Consider the following 19691-nt stretch of genomic DNA (forward strand, 5'->3'; position numbering starts at 1 on the left):
CCATTTTAGACATAATGTAGTTCAAGTTAGGTCTTTTAGGTTCTCGGTCTGAACCTGGTTTCGTCCTGATTTTATCTTGTGAAAAGTTTGACGTCCATTGAACTTGTCTACTTCAGATCTACACTCCGGTGTGCATTGCAACACGTGTAGTGAGTACTGCAAAGATCTATAAATGAATTCATATAGGTTTCAATGTCTAGAGATGAATTATGAGCATCAAATACTCTGTAGTAGTCAGTTTAAATGCCATTTCCTCAATATGTTTTTGAGAAGCCCTTGTGCACCCCTGGGAAGCTTTAGGCACCCCAAGTGGGCAGCATCTTGTTGGTGGAATAGAATCCATTAAGTGCTTATCAAAGTTAAAATTCAGGACCTTATGTAAGAACTGATGTTAGTAGCCTGTGGGTGCATGTAAATTATGAGGCTGCATGTGGATCAATACAAGACTTTTGATCATTATGCTATGATGCACACACTTGATAAACACCAGAGCCTACATATTGCTAAATTACACAGTAAACATAAAAACATAAATGGGACTTATCCTATTGCATGCTAATAACATGATCCTATGTTCTACGTTAAACTTATGTACAGGGACCAGATGAATGTGACACCCGGAGGAACCACAATACTGACAGCAACACAAAGGCAGTCACAAGAAAAGAACCCCCCACCCCCAGGCCTAAGTCACATGGGATTACAGTTTTAAAAGGAAGTTGTGTTTTGTACTCACCGAGAATGAAGGTAAAGGGGAAACATTTTGTCTGTTGTCACGTCCGGCTCTTGTACAGTGAACTGAAGCCAGACTGCACAGAGTGGTCACGTTATAAGGCATCTGATTAGGCGGCTCACCATGCGCTGCCCGTTAGTCTAATTCAATTAAAGCAAGACAGACATAAGAAATAAAGTGACTCTTTTTAAGTTGGCATGTATCATAATGGGTGGGCTTTTGACTGAATGGAGTGTGCACTTTTCTTTTTTGATATCTGTCTTTTAGGTGCTGGCATAATAATCAGTCTGGAACAAGAAATTTGTGTCGACTTCTGAGTAGAGCAAGATTCATGGTTTCGATTATGTGAATGCCACAAAAGTTCAGTGAGGTCAATTAGTGTCAGATGTGGGACACACAGACACAAGAATGAATCACTGCCACTGTGTGAAGTAATAGTGATTCTACCACTTGCATGAACCTCTCAAGGTGACCTATAGAATTACTTTATTTTTTAGAAAGGAGGTACTGGCTCAGTTTGTGGCCATTATGAGGATGTTTTGTCTTTATCTTCCAAAACTTTTTGGCTTTGTTGGAGTCCACTTCCTCTTTTCCACTTCCCAGTCCAATCTTTTCTAAGTGTCATCTTTACTAACGTGCTCATTGTAGCATTTCCCTAAATATTGAACCCATTTTAGATGAGCTTCAAAAGGCGTGTAGTTATAGACCATCACCACTAAGCGTCACTGAAGTTTTATGTGCTGCAGCCTCAGAGAAGTATAGAACTTAAATGTGTGGGTTGTATGATCATTTCAACACCCACAGATTAATAATAATAAGAAAAATAACATAATGAAAGGAGTAACAGGTTGTTCTTATGATAAAGCTGTATCTGTTGCCATCAGACTCTATGTTTCAGTCTGATGGCAACATCGACAGTTTACACAAAATTCCAATAGGTGTATTCGCTACTGGGTTACTCTGTATTCATATACAAGCAAATAATGTGTATATTGACATGATGCAATATTAAAGTCTGAAAAATCACATATTAATTCCATTGTAAGCTCCTGAGAGACATCTCTTATCATCTTGAGCTCATAGTGCAGACATGGCTCATCTAATAATTGCATCACTTTGTTACGTTGAATTAGTTTATCTCTATATTCAGAATGCACATAAAGTAAGTAGTTTGTGTTTATGTATGTACAGTATAAGAATACAATCACAAATCTGTAATTGTTGTATGACTGACAAACTGAGTTACCACTATTATAAAGTCATAAAGTTGATCATATCTAAATGTAATGAAGAAAAGTTATATCCAGATATATTTCTTTTTTATTCAGAAGTAATATTTTATGTATACAAATGATATAAGTGCCAAACACTTTTAAACAATATTCTTCTAATAAACTTCTTAAAGTTCATAAAGCACAATTTGACACAGAATTACTTAAATCTGTTCACAGCCTAAATTTCCCCCTCAAAGTAAATGGTTAAACCTGCTTTGACCAACGTGCGTGTTGACGTCAGACGCGCAGAGCTCCTGGCCCGCTGTTTGGTGACTTGCCAAAAGTAGCCTTTCCATTTCACGGCACCAGCACCGACAAGACAAATTACGTAGAAAATGGGCAACTGTCAAGTGAGTAGGCAACTTTTCTGTGGTGTGTTTACAAAGAATGGCACGTCGCCTTACCAAAAACGCGCACTTTTCGGCGACGCTTAATTCTTCTTTTGCGCGACACTGATTACTTCAGTGCCAACTTGATCATTCCATTCACGTATTCGCCTTAATATACTATACGTAGCCTGCTTTTATACCCATTTTATTTTTCTGTTTCTGAATGCCACGTACATTCGCCGCAGTGTGCGCACTACTAGATCACAACGGACGCGAATCTCGTTTTGTTTTTTTGTCTCACCAAAAGCTCTCCGTTATTGGACATCATTTCTCAGTACAACTCTTTGCCACTCTCAAACCACGTATTACATTTCAGTGCGTGAGAAACCATCGTGTCTGATATGCGCGTTACTGTTACGCAGAGGAAAAGAGAGCCACTCCCCTGCGGAATTCTCCACGGCTCCGTTAGTTGTGAATGAGTAGCCTTTTCTTGCTTGAATAAGAGCAGTGTACAATGGGGGAGGGTCCAATTTCCCCCCCCCACTTTCACCAACATTACCCCAAGTCCATGCGTCTATTACATAACAACTGTCCTCGCTGCTATAAAATGATCTTGCCAGGCTAGTGCTGACAAACGTAACTTGTCATGTATTGTTGCCATTATGTAAGCCAGCCTATACGGTCTCTCCTGTCCATGGCTGAGGTCTGGCCCCATCAAGTTTGTTTAAAGATTCTGGCTCTGAAATTCCACGGTGCTTTGTGTCAATCCCTTCCCCCTCTTGTCAGCTGCTGTTGGATTACTATCATCACTATCCCACATGATTACTTTACCCACACAATTATCAGTTTGTCTGCGAGTATAATCAAAACATTCATCTTTTCCTCTCCCCTCAGCCCACCATTGTGCCCTACGAGGACTTTGATGTCGTGGCAGACATCAAGGCGATCCGCAAAGCCTGCAAAGGACTGGGTAAGGTGATAATGACGGGTGAAGGCTGTTGTGGAAAAACATTTTTTTTTTAAATGCATTGCTCATTATGTGTCATTCTTAGGCACTGATGAGAAGGCTATTATCGAAATCCTGGCAAACCGCAGCTCGGCCCAGAGGCAGGAAATTAAACAGGCCTACTTTGATAAATATGATGATGTAAGTTATCATGTACCTGATGTATAGAGCAACTTTATGAGAACACTAGTATCATACTATTCCGTGGCTCTTCTGTCCCAGGAGCTGGTGGACGTGTTGAAGAGCGAGCTGGCTGGGAGCTTTGAGAAGGCCATCTTGGCGATGCTGGACCCACCCGTCGTCTACGCTGTGAAGGAGCTCCGCAGGGCCATGAAGGGAGCGGGCACTGACGAGGACGTGCTGGTGGAAATCCTCTGCACGGCCACCAATGAGGTCAGTCTCTAAAAGTTTGAAAAGTTTCCCTATAATGAATTGATAGTGTTTGGCATGATTTGTTTTGTGTTGTCGTTCCAGGACATTGCCATGTTCAAGGAGTGCTACTTTCAAGGTGGGTTCTGTCTGTAACTTAACTCTGTTTTTGACAACCACCCCACAAAATCTACACATTAGTTTTTGCACTTGTCAAGTCAACTCAACTCAGCATGTGTTATAGGTTACAGAGAAACATTGAAAAACACTACATTTAATCCAGAACATCTTGAAGACTTATTGGGCGTACTACCTACCTTTAATAGATTTTACAACGCTGTTTATAGTCCTGTTGTGTGAACTTTGATATAAGTTAGTGGTGTATGACATAAAACCGAAAAATCCAGGTAGGCTTGAAGCTAGAACTGGAATTGCAGGTGTTTCAAAAACATTTATAGTTAATGCTTAACAAAGGTGCAAGTCCAGTGGATAAAATGCAGACTCGAATAATAATAAACATATGAAATGGAAGATGACAAAATGCCGAACAGAAATAAAACAGAGACAGGGCCAGATAGGGCAAGCAAGTGTTGGCAAATCTGTCAAGAGTATTTCGGTCATGCTTTATATTATGGTGTGCTGGTTAATTATTAATAAGGTATTAATAAGTATTAGTAATCTACGGGACTCAGTGTTTTATAAGTAAGCTGTAAGATATTTAGAAGATGTTATTAGGCCACGAATAATGTGCTTGTAAATGTATTAATAAGCATCTGATTAATACCTTTAAAGGTGCAAAATGCAACTTTTTTTGCAGAAAAAAACGTTTCTATTTTTGCGTCTTTACCTTGCAGTGACCCAGCGGCTTCATGAGTGGTCATCATGGTCCCTTTACTTTCCATCACAGTGGTCTCTGAGACACTCCAGGATCACTTGTAATCACTTGGAAAGTAAAGGCAGCGTGGGTCACTACAAGGTCAAAAACACACAAAAATCAACTTTTGTTGCATAATGCACCTTTAATAAATTGCGTATTAAAAGTATCTCTTACCCCCCGCCTTCACCAAGCGCATTTTCTCCAGTTCAGCTTTACCCAAATCTAAAAGCTTCTGGACTGGAGCCTGTACTTTCAAAAGTCTTAGCGTCATTTGAAAGCTAAGACTTACGAAACTGTTTGTCGCTCTTTCGTAGCTTTCTTGTTGATTTTTGTTGCTTTTTCATCACTCTTTAGTCGTCTGTTTTTTGTTGTGTTATTGTTGCTTTTCTGGCACGTCTTTCTTTCGGTCTTTTGCCGCATTTTTGTCACATTTTGTAAGTGTTTTTTTTTGGGTTCATGTCTTTTCTGATTGCTTTTTTGCCGTGTTTTTGCCGTTTTGGTTGCCTTTTTTACTTTTAGATTTACTTTTAAATTTGCCAAACAGGAGACAATGTGCTTTGTTCACATGGGAGTTAAAAGGTTTAGGCATTAATTTAGGCCTAACTCCTACGTGTGTGACTTGACTTGACAAAAGCTACGACTTGACTCCATGAACCAATTGACTTAGACTTCCTTGGGACTTGGACCTTCACGACTTGGACTTAACGCAAGACTTGCATTTACAGACTAAATTTGCAGCCTACGTGATACAGTGCCTCTCGAAAGTATTCATACACATTGAACTTTTGCACATTTTGTCATGTTTACAACCCTAAACATAAAGATTTTATTTTTATTTTTTTACTGAACGTTCACACACAAGTAACCGACAACTGTGAAGTGAAAGCAAAATGATACATGATTCTGTTATTTTTCAAAAAATAGAAAAGTGAAAAGTGGGGCGTGCATACAGCATGAATGAATACTTTGTGGGACCCCCTTTTGCTGCAATAACAGCAGCAAGTCTTTTGGAGTATGACTCTACAAGATTTGCACATGTAGAGCCTGACATTTTAGCCCAATCCTCTTTACAAAACAACTCAAGCTCTGTCAGATTAGAGCGTTCGTGAACAGCAGTTTTCAGATCTTTCCTCTGATTTTCAATAGGATGTAGGTCAGGACTTTGACTGGGCCATTCTAGCACATTAATTTAGCTTTGTGTTTAGGGTCATTGTCCTGCTGAAGGTGAATCTCCGCCCCAGCCTCAGTTCTCTTGTGACTCCAGCAGGTTTTCCTCCAAAATGTCCCTGTATTTGGCTCCATCCATCTTCCCAACTATTCTTACAATCTCCCCAGTCCCCGCTTAGGAAAAGCAGCCCCACAGCATGATGCTCCCCCCCCATATTTGACACTGGGGATGGTACACTCAGGACGATGAGCAGTGTTCGGTTTGCTCCATACATAACGTTTTGCATTTGGGCCAATAAGTTCAATTTTTGTCTCATCTGACCAAAGCACCTTCGTCCACATGGAGCTGTGTCCTCCATATGACTTCTACAAACTTCAAACGGGATTTCTTATGGCCTCCTTTTCAATAATGGCCAGATTTGTGTAGATACGACTTATAGTTGTCCCATGTACAGTTTCCCCCAGCTCAGCAGCAGGACTTCACAGCTCCTCCAGAGTTATCTTGGGGCACTTGGGTGCATTTCTTACCAGTGCTCTCCTTGTTCGATCTGATATTTTAGGTGAATGACTGTGTCTTGGTAAGTTCACAGTGGTGCTATACTCTTTCCATTTCCTAATGATGGAGTGAACAGTTGCTCCGTGAGATGTTTAAATCTTGGGAAATCTTTGTATAACTTAACGCTGCTTTAAACTTCTACATAACTTTATCCCTGACCTCTCTGGTGCTCCTTGACCTTCATGATGTTGTTCAGTGACCAATACACTCCGACCACAGCTCTGAGGGCCTAAAAGAAGAGCTGAAATTATACTGAGAGTAGATTACACACAGGTGACCTCTATTTAACCGTTAGGCCAAGGAGTGAACATTCTGGAGTCATGAGGAATGTTATAAAGGCAATTTAATGCACTCAGAAAATACTTATGCACGCCCCACTTTTCACTTTTCTATTTTTTGAAAAATAACAGAATCATGTATCATTTTGCTTTCACTTCACAGTTGTCTGTTACTTGAGTGTGAACGTTCAGTAAAAAAAATCAAAATAAAATCTTTATGTTTAGGGTTGTAAACATGACAAAATGTGCAAAGGTTCAAGGTGTATGAATACTTTCGAGAGGCACTGTATGTCAAGCTTAACGTACAACTCCAAATAAAGCGTTAAGGAGTATTGAAGAGTACAGGTAAATTGTACATAATAATGTGCCCTTTTGTTTTATTTAGTGCATGAACGTGATCTGGAAGCAGACATTGAGGGAGACACCAGCGGAGACGTTCGTAACCTGCTCACGGCCCTCTTGCAGGTGAGTGGCCTTGGATATCCACTGCTCTCTTGTAAACTATACTCCAACAGTTGGCTGCCCTGCTGAAATGGAGCCCTCACTTTCCTCACTCTCCCTGTACCCTATGAACGCACACACACACACACCAAACTCTCTCTCTCACATTACTAAATCAAATCCCAGATTGCCTTCCCGGACACAAACAGAAGACTCTATGTCTCACAGCAAATCGTTTTGTTTTTTTCAGGGAAACAGAGATGAAACGTGGGAGGTGGACGAAGAACTGGCCGAACAAGATGCGACAAGTCTTGTTGAGGTACTTCATATTTAAAAAAGGTTTAAGTATTATTTATTGATTAGCATTAAATAAGATAAATCTGATCCAGGCCGGTGACGAGCGGTTCGGGACAGATGAATCCACTTTCAGCTACATTCTGGCCATGAGGAACTACCTACAGCTCCAGGCCACATTCAAGGCATATGAGCAGGTATGGAGGAGAAGCATGTCAAATATTTAAGTAGTGTTCTGTTCTGAATGTGGGTATCTTTTCAGTGCAAGTAGAGTAGTCCATAGTTGGATGAAAGACTTTACTTTAAAATGATTGACATTTTTCTGCAGCTGTCTGGGACTGAGATTCTGGATGCCATCGCGAACGAAACTTCTGGGACTCTGAAGAAATGCTACAAAGCTATTGGTTAGTATAAATACTGGCTTATCTACTCTTCACTTTCTGTGTAAAATATAAAAGTGTTTGTTGACACATGAGTTGTCTTACTATTACTCATGGATTTGTACTGTTAGAATGTTGAATATAGTGCGGCAGTGGCTTAGTGGTTAAAGCCTTCATTCATATACAAAGGCGGTTCAGTGGCAAGTGCCTACTACTGTTGTGTCACTTTATATGATTTCAGAGAAGGAGAGTTTATAAGCAATTATTAGACAGAGTGATTGTTTGGTGGACTCATTCATTATTATTGATCATTTACAGATAACTGATAATGGACACTCTTTGAACTAAATTATATGTGCCAAAAAATGAATATATCAACATTATTGTTGTTTACAGTGAGAGTGGCCAAAAACCCACAGCTGTATTTTGCCAGACGCCTGCATGATGCCATGAAAGGAGCAGGCACTGATGAAGACACACTCATCCGTATCATTGTGGTTCGCTCTGAGGTAATGCACATTATTGTCATACAAATGTATATATTACTAGTTGTAATAAGTGTTAATAAAATGCTAATAATAATATGTTCTAATTTAATATCAGTAGTATTATGTGGCCACTGACAAAGTGTTGTTTGTGACCAGTTTGACTTGGAGACGATCAAAGACATGTATCTGGAGAAGTATGACGTGTCTCTGAAGGATGCCATAAAGGACGAGTGCAGCGGGGACTTCAAGCGCCTCCTTGTGGCCATCTGCCACTGAACAAGTTACGCCTGTAACAGAATGGTCCATTATGACAGATAAAGTTAAAAAAAAAAACTAGCAATGTGTAGGGCTGATTAATGTCACAAATGTTTTTGTTATTTTGTATTTAATTTTTTTTATTGTTATGACAATTCCACCTCAATCTGGCCTACTGCCTTATTTGGGGCTCCGATTTTTAACCTTTTTAACAACTTTCATTTTTTTTTTAAACAAAGAGCATAACATTTCTGATAGAACTGCTACTATTGCAAGGTCATTGATTTTAGCCACACTGTTAGCATACAAACATATTTTTGCACATTGCTTGAGTTAGATTTGGCTGCAGTAGAATACTGCTGTAGTGCTGCGAGCAGCTACTGTAAGTCAGTATTATGGCCGTCTTCAATTCCAATGCAGTGAATCTACAGTTATGTCTTCTGCTGTACAACTAATGCAATCACTCCATTAGCCTTGAAGAATCAAGATACTATAAATGAAGGCAAGTGGCATGTTGAAGAAAGAAAGAATGAAGATGTTAGAAACAATGAAGGAAAGGAATTATATGCAAACAGGAATATATTTAGTATTTAGTACTGAATGTTACGAGAAATGTATTATTTACTATTCTATAGTTTCTTTTAAAAGTAACAATATTTAAACTTTACTTTTATTACATATATTTTACTAATACTAATATAAAACTTTTTTTAGGTTCAAGTTGAAGCTCAGAGAGTAACAAACTGTAGTGTCTAAGTGGCATTTTAATTTGTCTCATGTCTGTGTTGATGCGCCAGGCCGCTGAGAGCTTTGATCTAACTTGAACACTCTCGCAAACACTGTTTTTAAAACCACTGGTCAGTGAGATGAACGCATTGAACATTGAAACTTGAATTTGTGTTGCCTCTCTGTAGCCAAAGATTTGAAGCTAGCTGCTAATAAAGTCTATTGTATAACAGCTGCATTTACCCTTGCATTTTGTTAAAGGGCCCATAAGAAAACTCTTTTATTTTTTACCATATTAAAGTGAATTTTACCCAATAAATACAATTGAAATACAAGCATTTATTTTATGAGAGATATTTTCATAATTGAAAAATTCCTCATGTGCGTTTGCTGTGAGCGGCTCTGCTCTCCTAAGACATGACTGTAACTTTACCGAGAGTGGGTCTACGGCTTGACTCCAGACTTACACAAAAGGAAGTACAATTTGACATTAAATAATAGGTTAGGTTCTCATCCAAATCCATTCTTTGATTAACCACTACAGTAATCGCATGTGTTGAGCTGGTCATTAGGAGCATGTTTTGTACTCATGGCGACAGTATAGTCCAAAATGTTTCGCAGTATGCCTTTAAGTCTAGACAACTTCATCAGACTTGTTCTGATCATTTCAGTACCCAGACTGGCTAATCTACAAGCCACACCCTGATAAAAGATATCACTTTAAGATATATTAGAACATAGACATAATAAAGATTAATTATTAAAAGTGTTCCGTCTCAGTGAACTAAAGGCATGCCCATACCACAGTCTATGGCCCATACACTTAAGCCTATTATTTAAAGTGCCGTAGTGTTGCCTTTTCGCGACATGGGAAATGTAACGATTTATGAATAAAACTTCGCTGACTCTACCCACATTTATTATAAACTAAAATCTAAAGTAAACCAACCAGTATGCGTCAGTATTTGACCAGACCGCTCAGCTGTCAGGTCAAACACTTAGCATCTACATCCAAATACAGAAGAAAAACGACTGCACTCTTTCGCGTAGGCTATGCGCGGTCATGCTAATTTCCCACGGCCCGTGAACACAGCACTCTCCAGTCCCGCCCCCAGAGTCAGACGTGCGTGTCGCTCGGTGTCGCTTGTATTTTCTATTTACCGACTTATGTTTACATTTTTCAACTCCGAGGCAATTTTATACAAGTTGGGGATATAAACCAAGAACCCCCCGAGATCGCACCGTCTTTTCAGCCCATCGGATTGTCTTTAAGGTCGGTTTCCCTGCATTTCTCGGTCTTTGCTAGACGCATTCTCTCCTTTATGAATAGTTAATTACAGGCTTTAGCTTCCATCTTAGGGGAGCAAATTAACACCACTGCAGGGAGAAATGGCTGATCTACAACAGAGCTCACAAGAATAGCTTATTTTTTTGGCAATTGACAATCATTTAACGTAAACTTTATTGTAAACAGAGCATCGTCGAGAGATTAGTCGATGCTACTACATTTAGCATACTAGCTTATTTTTTTGTTATTGATCAATTAATGGACTATATATGTTTTTCGAATCAGGCTTATAATTGTAACCCCCCTCCCCCCAAAAAAAATCACAAGTGTTTTCTAAAGGGTGAGGGTGCGAGGGTGAAGGATGTAGCCTTTTACAGTCTGCAGGACTACAGGTCTACAGTAGATAATGATGGGATGGGACTGTTCAAATAGGCATGTTGCAGGAACTATGCCGACCTAAAACCTTGTAAATCTTACTAAGCTGTATAACAACACATGGTAAAGGACAACTGGGAGTGTGTAGAAGTTAGTAATGAATCACAAACTTCTACACATTGACTTCTCACAGTTTACCCAGGGTGACTTACTAACTAACTAAACAATAAAACAGTTCAGGAGAATGTTGTTAGTGAAACCTCCTGACTTGTTGAAAGGTTGACTCTCTCATCACTCTTCACTGCAAACACTCCCACAATCCACACACTCGTTGCTATTTAAATCTTTGCTTATGATTTGCAATGATGTTCATTCCATTGACCCTTATCTTGCTTCTGTCTCCATGTGCCTCAGGCTATGAGTTGGCCAGGGAAGAATGCAGTGGCAGGAAGTAACAAAAAGTAACACATATAATGCACACATTTTTATGAACTACATTTCTTTTAAATGCTGGATTAGAAGTATTTTTGAATTGTGGTTTAAACACATGTATTTTTGGTGTCATTTCTATGAAGACCAACCGCTAAGCTGCAGGAAAGAAGTCCTGATCGTAAACATCACAATGATAAAGTCTGAAAACACCAGCAACTCATTCAGTCTCTTCCAAAAGATCAATTTAACAGACGTTTAACATTTTAAATAGTTTTGTAGTTAAAATCTACCCTAAATATTTGTTTCTTTATTGCTTTATCTACATTTGAAAGTGGATAAATGTAGTAAATGTTTAGTACAGTCTCTGCACATCTATTTGCACGTTAACGTAAGCAACTCATTTACGTAATTCCACCAATGAAACAATCAGCCAGATGAAACTTTTCATTCAATTGTGACTGATTTCTTTTTGCTCAGAGTGGTGTCATGTCGTCAGTGTGGCAGCAGGAGGCGTCGGCGTACTCTCCTTGTGTGGAGATTGACTCCAGCTCTGTGAGGCTCAAAGACGGACTGAACTCCCCGGCCTGGCTGAAGCAGGAGCATGACGACCTCCGCATCATCAAACTAGAGCACTTTCCAATGGGGCCCTCAGCTGATGTGGTGCAGGACAACACGCCCAGCAGCGCCATGTCAAGTATGAGGCATTTCTGTCGGGTTCGCGTCTGAACTTTGTTTTTTGTTGAATGTGGACATAGATACGACTTTTGCAATTATAGAGATATTAACCTAAAAAAAGGTCAAAACACAATGGCTCTTTCAAATGTGTCAAATGTGAACATTTGATTCACTCCTGCTAAATTCTTAAACTACCGGCTTTGCTCTGCCCGATCCTGTCAGACCTCGGAAGTGAAGCAGAGTGAATGTAGTGAGTTTGTGAGTGGTTGGTTGTGGTAGCCTCGCTTCTGTCAGTCTACCCCAGGGCAGCTGTGGCTACAACAATTACTTACCACCACTGAGTAGGAAGTGAATGAATAATGACGACAGCGTAGCGCTTTGAGAAACTTGGTAATACAGGCTTTTAAAGTGCAATACAAGTGTAAGGCATTATTATTATTATTATTATTATTAATAAACTCTTTCAAAACAAATCTTAACATCTAGTATGTTTTGTTCACAGCTGCCTCGCTGACCGACGGGCTGCCCCCCAGAGTGCTGCTCACCATCACTAAGCTGCAGTGCATGGTGGAGAGCAAACAGCAGCGCATCATTGCTTTGGAGAGACAGGTGGAAGACCTCATACAGGACCGCCAGTTCCTCAGGAACCAGATCGAGAACCTCACCAGCAACCGCTCCCTACACGCATTTGCAGCACCTAGTCCGATGGCTGAAGGTGTGTGGCCAGAGTGTTTAAGCTTAGCTTATTATTCTTTAATTAAATAAAGCATGATAAAGACGTTATGTGATTTATCTAGATCTATAGGGCCTATCTCACCGGAGGAGAGTTGCAGAGACATTGCTGCGACTGCCAGACGCGGCAGTCGCAGCAATGTCTCTGCAACTCCGATTGATTGCTCGCTCACCAAATTAGGTCACATCTTGGAGATGTCGCCGCAACAACATGACAGCTTAAGGCCTGTAGAGCTCAACCGTCCCATCCACTTCCGGTCACGTGCCTGGGTCCGGATGAAAAAAATTCTATTCATTTTTAGCATCGATGTTTAGAAAAATTCAAACACTAAGAGTTTGAACGCACGACACTAGCAAATCAGCTATGTGCTAACTACCTACTACTGGGCGGATATTTCCAAGAAATTAATCAGTCAATACTTGAAAATCAGGGTGAAGTAATTGTATTATTATTTCAAATCTTCAATTTACCCTTGTGTGTTTAATGTCCAAGAGTTAGCACATAGCCAATTAGTCGACTTCGTGCTTTTAAGTTCTTAGGGCCAGATCTTGTACCTGGCGCAAGAACACTGCAAACTCTAGCTCGATGGCTATCTTCCAAGTGGCACAGCTGTTGCACTATGTGCCTGCGCCCCTGGCGAGAAGGCGTCACTTATAAAAAGAGAAGAGGTCTACTAAGGCGTGGTTTATTATAAGCAGCACTGAGAGCGGTGCTCTGTCAGCCTCACATTCATTTCCTCATTTACATCGCGCTGCCTTGTGTTCTTCCTTATGCATTATAGGCTCTCTCAGGTCAAACTAAAAACTTTATGAACTCTATTGTGAGTTAAACAATGTTCGTGTCCCAAGAGAAAGAGCTACAGCCGGTCCCGTTGTGACGTGGATCGGCACTCGTTCAGCCGTAATTGCATTAATGTGACCAAAACCAAAGCACAAGTTCACCCCCACAACCCCTCGCCCCTTCTCAGCTGCAGAGTCTGGTTGGAGGAAAGGCTGTTGTACATAACACTGCCATTGGCCATGAGTGTTTCTCCATCCCACGTACTTCCCACATAAATGAGCTAAATCTAGGAGCTGCAGGATCTCAAAGTGCATTCCTACTAAACGCATGTTACGCTATAGTCTGTGTTTAGAAACACAAGATATGGCCCTTAATATTTGAATTTTTGGAAAAATCAATGACAAAAAGAGCTGCAAGAACAAAGTGACATAATTTTGTTCTTGGGGTGCAGTTCATTGCAAAGGCACCAACACCTGCATCCACCTCACCCCGACTAAAACATCAGTCTCATTCATAGCAACAGTTGGCAGAGACTTACCCATGACTATTGGCAACTCAAGTCGCTAACTAGTCTCCAGGCTGGTGAGATAGGCCTTTTAGTGTCTATTTTTTCATTTGACAAGATATAGTCTCGAAGAAAAGAAAAATGAATATTATGTGCTGCTACATTATTGTTTTTTGTTTATTGACTGATTCATATAATTTACTTTTTAGTTCCAAGACCAAGCAAAACACATAGTTCTGAAGTAAAATCTCACAAAAGAGAGAGAGGCTCCTCCAGCTCTTCAGGCAGCAGCGGCAGTGACTGTGAAGGCTCAGACTCCTCTGAAGTGTCAGCTGCCTCCAGTGAACAACGTAAGAAGAAGCATCACAAAGACAAGAAAAAGTCCAAGAAGAGCAAGGACTACAGCCGCAAGCGAGGTATGTTTTAAATATAGTTGAAATACTATGAATGAGAGCATGTACCAGTATTTATCCTCTCCGTTTTCCATAGCCACTGGTGTCCAGTATGTCGTCCAGCGCTACAAACAAGTCCTGTCTGCCTTTAACAAGAGGAAGAACATGAGTGAAGCCTTTCGTCAACTTGGAATTGACAGGAACACTATTGCCAACACTGCCTCCATAGCAGAGCTGCATTTGGCCAACAAAGACATGATCCCTCTGGTGGGACAGTTCCGCCAAGGAGAGGAGACGCTGGTGAGCTACGCCCAGAGGTGCACACTGGTCATCGACAGTGATCCAGACCTAGCCAGAAAAATCGACCACATGAAAGCCAACGGGGAGCTGCTGCCCATCAGTGGGAAAAGATCCAGGCTCATGCATGGACATCTTCCACCACTGGGCTGTGCTGCTGACACTATTTTAATAGGATAGTAGTGGACTCACTTTTATGGATTTATGTTGTTGTTTATTCATTTCTTTGTTTTCACAAAGGTGAACATACTACACACAGATATTATTTATGTATATTATGGAAAATACCTTTCTTTTGAATTTATTTTATACAATCATACTTTTGTATTTTATATGATTTATACCGGTTTCTACGTGTTCTGAAACAGCCTAGTACTAGAAACGGCCACAGGATGGCAGCGTTGTCCTTTAAAGTGTTGATAAAGTTATAGATGATTTACACCAAAATGGTGGATGCATAATCATAGTCTTCATGCACCAGCCCAATCTGTAGCTTGTCTTAAGATCAAGACATCTTTTTTCTGTTTTAATGCAATAATATTTATGTTTGTAAAGTGAATGAAACGTTTATCCATTTGTTTGTATTTCTAAAGTACAGAGTGGTCAGATTTATGATGAACAGAAGTTGTGAAATGATGACTCATATCCCTCTGTGCCTGTATGCTCTCATGTGCATCAGCACAGATATTTCGGGTATGTGCCGTTGACCAGAGCACTGGGCAGCAGTTGTGCAGGCAGATGGAAGCTCTTGCTAAGACATCCTCAGGCGATGGCAAGTGTCAGTGCGAAATGCCGCCATAGCCTCCCCTGCTGTTTGCGTTGCACGTGGGGTGACAAATTACTCGTGCAAAGCCATTACACGGGGCAGCTCTCGGGCTGTTTATCTTTGCATGGGGCTCTGTCACTGTCACTCTCATTCTCACTCTGACTATCTGCTTATCTTTCATTCTCCAAAAGCTTATGTGTGTGTCCCCTCCACCCCCACACTCACCCTGCATCATGAACCCATTCAGTCATTTCATATCCATCTCTCTGCAGCCTCTCTCAAACTACTCATCAGTTTAGAAAATAAGGGACAATGTGGATTAACAGCAAACTGATTGACCTGTGGAATAATGTGTACAGTTATTTATCAGAACTTGAAATAAATAAGCACTGGAAAATAATGTGGCCCTATGGTATTTATTAAGGTGTCATTATGTCTTTTTGCCAGAAGAGTCAGCTGGTCCACAAGGGTTTTTATTTATTTATTTTTTATTTTTTTGAGTGATAAATAAGCAAACTTTTTTGTTCCTGATTAAGTTGTAATCTCGGCTTTTGCTGTTAAATTTAGTATCAAAGCCATAGGCGTCATGTCTCTTTTGGATAACGATGAATATATTCAGGGAACATGCAATTAGGCCTCATCTTCTTATTGAACACCTTGCACCTTAAATAGACACCAATGTTGCCGGCTCCCATCACTGCGAGCACTTGCATCGGCAGCCAGCCTCCACCTGCTCACACGAGTGGCAGCTGCGAATGCGTTGCTAATGACGGTGTGTGATGGAGCTGAGAGCTAGGGGGGCATAGAGGGGCCTAATCGAGCCTGAAGCCTCCTCTCTCTCTCTCTCTCTCTCTCTCACCCCCTCTGCCTCACCCAGCTGGGGCTCCATTTCACGTTGGGCGCCGGCGTTTCGGAGGGGCCGCGTCATTGCGTGGGCTCCACCTATTCGCGCCACGGGTACGAAACGCAAGGCCCAGACCCTCCCCCCCCCCCCCCCCTCCTCCTCCTCCTTACACAACTTTGATCCTGACCTTGACAAAAGCAGCAGCTGGACGTCCTCACACAGAGAGAGAGGAGCGTGTAATAACCACCAATCAGGACCTTAATGGCCCAAGTGCAAATGTGTTTGAACTGAGCAGTTGTAATGGAGGCCCGGGGTTGTGTTTGGTTGTGGCACTGACGGTGTGCACTGGACCGGCTTTAACCTGTTGTAATAAAGGCTGCAGATATATCGACTTTAAAATAAGTACACACTGTAAATCATATTTGTTAACACTTAATTCCTTATTCATAAAACATGTACGAGGTTTTCCTAAATATTTCTGTGAGCTTTGGGTGTCCTATTATTATTATCATGATTACACTTCCATAATTCCAATTGTTATAGGCCTCACAATTAATCTTTTTTGGAGAAACACAAAGGAATGTGCCGGTCTCTCCCTGAGGGCTATAGTAAAAAGTGACACCTACCCCGGACACCTATTCTTCCCCTGTTCTGCAGCGACACATGACATGACTGCATGCAGCTCCTATTGTTACTCAACCTGCACCTGTGACGTGGGGCGCCCATTGAAAAGCATGTCCTTCAGAGTGACCCTTTTCAAAAGCATATGTCCGACGATACTGTGGGAGGGGGGGGGCAGTGTGGAACAGAAGCACAGTACAAAGTAAAGTAAACGTTAGTTGAGCAATTATATCGAAAAATCGAATCGCAATCGCAAAACCTGTCGCGTGCCACCTATTTTCCACCTTTTGTCATTACTGCGTCATTGCTTATGTCACCATTTTACGTTCCTTCGTCTTGTCTTGAATTTGTCCAAATAAATGAATCCCCAGCCTCTCTTAGCTTTTGCAAAAAATAAATAAATAAACAAAAACGTGAGCGAGATATGAATCTGTGGATGCTAAACCTCTCCACAATGGCGTCCATTCTGCCAGGGGCTCCTCCATCAACATGTCTGAGGAACGCAGCCATGTGCCCTCCATCTGGCTGCTGCTGATAAGAACTCACTGTGCACCTCTGCTGGGTACAACATGTGCAGGGGGGGGCATCGTGTATTCGGGTAAATGCCTCCCCCTAAAGTAAATTTCACCTCCACCTTCAGGGAGAGAAAATTCGGTAGCAAGGTGCACAACTCATGGGAATAAAACAAAATGGCAATCCTCAAAATGCAGCATCTTTGGACAGCCTGTTCCGGTTCAGCACAAGACGTTATCATTGCTGTACGACACCACAGACCTTTAAGCAAAGCTGTATAGTAATGGCACAAACAAACAGATGTTTCTAGATGTGGAATAGAACCTGCTTTGTCCTTCAGGCACCCAATTATAAACCTTTTTATCAATCAGGAAATAGCATGCATTGTTGTTGTTAGCAGTACCTTGACAGTAAAGCTCCACTTTGCTCTCAGAAAGTTGTGAAATGTGCTTTTAAGATTTTATGCGCTAGGAATGAGTTAAAATTACAACTAGCGGTTTAAACTTTACTCATTCATTCCCTGTCTCATTGTTTATAAATCCAGTCCCAATGGGCCTATGTACCAGTCCAAGTCATAGATAGTTGTGACAAAAAGGCGTTTGGGTGTAAAAGGCAAGTGAAAATCACTAAATCACTAAAAACAGGAGTCATGCATGCACATATTGTAGTCTCCTCTCCAGGCTCCTGAACTTGTGTAAAATGTGCACAGTTAACTGAATCTCCATTTTACATTACTTGAAAATCTAATCACAATCGCAATGCTTATCAAATATCCATCTTTCCATAATTGTATATGTAAAGTTGGTTTAACCTCTATCGTCAGGGTCAAAAGCCTGGATGTTTTTGCCCCCAAGGTGCTCATTGTCTGACAGGGCTGTCTCTTGGGGGATGAGGCGACTATAATGATAAATGCATGTACGAGAAGGTTGTTCATACCTATAGAAATATGCTCTATAGAGCATTCTAAATTTGGGCATATTTGGACAGAGGGCATGAGTGACGCAGAACGCTTACGCACAGTGACAGCATGAAGAATCCCCCTCCCCACCCTCTGATGCGATTGGCTGTTGGATCGGTGACGCCACGGACCACCGGCGTGACAGGAAATCAGAAGGAGTGGGCAAGACACACTGGAATTTTCGGTCACACCCAGGGCTTGTTACAAAATCCCACATCGGCCATTTTGTTTTACTGTCTACATTGGGTTTATATTTTCTTTATGGATAAGGAGTCAAGCAGTTGCAGTCACTGTTCAATCTCCAAGAAAATACGACAGAGATAAAGAGAAAAAGGAGAAATTGTTGCCAGCCATTCGCCACAAATCAGACATTACCTTTACTCCACTATACTGTATTTGAAATATAACTATGGAACTTTGCCTATGTAAGGGCTTAAAATAAAAAGCATTATACATTTGGCTGTGTGTTTTACAAGTCGATACAAATGGGAAAGAATTTATACTTTGTAGTAATAACAAAAAACTGTAATTATCTATTAAAATGTGTGGGTACATTTGTGGGTAAAAAAAAAGGTGATGAGTTTTGAAAAGCTGAAAAGCTTTATGAAAGTTTATGAAAGCAGAATAGTATTCAGAAAAAACAAAAAAGTAACACTCACAAGAAATAAAATTGGCAGTGATCCTGGAATCAGGATTGTTGACACCAGCCTTACAGTCAGTCTGAATCAGACCCAAAGTAAAATAGTTGGTATTATATCCCTGCCTGGTGCACAGGGCAGAACAGCAGGCGGCGATGTGCAGATGTACAGTCAATGCCACTGATCCACAGACAAGAAAGAATTGATATTTGCAAGAACGGTTATATTTGTGGAACGCAGAGGACGAGGTTTCTGCAGCTGATGCGATCTTGGTGCTATCTTCATTTTTGAGGCCACAATGTTAATTTAGCAATTTTTTATTTGAATACTTGAGTACTTTCTACGGCAAATACTTTTGTTCTTTGACCGGACAAAGCCATAAGCCCATGTGTCCAAAACAGTGTGGTTAGCGTACCTCTGTAGGCCCCGCCTTAGGCCCATAGCATCAGACAGAGTCCACTCACCATTAAAAGATGGAGAAGACAATGACCATCATTTAATACAACCCTCACTTTATGCACGCTGGCTGTAGCTTTAGTCTATAGTTAAAGGACTTTACCAGATTAGGGGAAGCTGGGAGTTTCTCATCTATTTGACCTCCATTATGACGGCAGATGTTAATTACACAGTGCTGGCTTTCCCATTGACGCTCGGCTAGCTCGCAGATTGCAGGCTAACCCCTGCTGCTTTTGTACAATAGT

At 41.0% G+C, this 19691-nt stretch overlaps 2 protein-coding genes across 3 annotated transcripts; both read left to right on the forward strand.

Moving 5' to 3' along the window:
* Nucleotides 1-2230: 2230 nt before the first annotated feature.
* LOC306977974 (annexin A13-like) lies at nucleotides 2231-9405 on the forward strand. 2 transcript variants are annotated; one of them, XM_079576419.1, is made up of 11 exons: nucleotides 2231-2357; nucleotides 3231-3306; nucleotides 3389-3483; nucleotides 3568-3735; nucleotides 3817-3850; nucleotides 6975-7054; nucleotides 7281-7349; nucleotides 7420-7521; nucleotides 7653-7728; nucleotides 8101-8213; nucleotides 8349-9405. In XM_079576419.1, exons 1-11 carry the CDS (start codon nucleotides 2343-2345, stop codon nucleotides 8466-8468), a joined length of 948 nt encoding a protein of 315 aa, XP_079432545.1. In that variant the 5' UTR covers nucleotides 2231-2342; the 3' UTR covers nucleotides 8469-9405. The 2 variants fall into 2 exon arrangements, with proteins under 2 accessions (XP_079432545.1, XP_079432544.1); XM_079576418.1 differs by having other exon boundaries at nucleotides 3565-3735; nucleotides 8349-9402.
* Nucleotides 9406-10281: 876 nt separating this feature from the next.
* On the forward strand, nucleotides 10282-15803 carry LOC306977577 (uncharacterized protein). The gene is made up of 5 exons (XM_079575969.1): nucleotides 10282-10446; nucleotides 11746-11962; nucleotides 12446-12658; nucleotides 14171-14377; nucleotides 14451-15803. The coding sequence occupies exons 2-5, from the start codon at nucleotides 11755-11757 to the stop codon at nucleotides 14828-14830; spliced, it is 1008 nt and encodes a 335-aa protein (XP_079432095.1). The 5' UTR covers nucleotides 10282-10446; nucleotides 11746-11754; the 3' UTR covers nucleotides 14831-15803.
* Nucleotides 15804-19691: the final 3888 nt, after the last annotated feature.

Source organism: Gobius niger, assembly GCF_951799975.1.
Source record: "Gobius niger genome assembly, chromosome: 18".
Taxonomy (NCBI): Eukaryota; Metazoa; Chordata; class Actinopteri; order Gobiiformes; family Gobiidae; genus Gobius; species Gobius niger.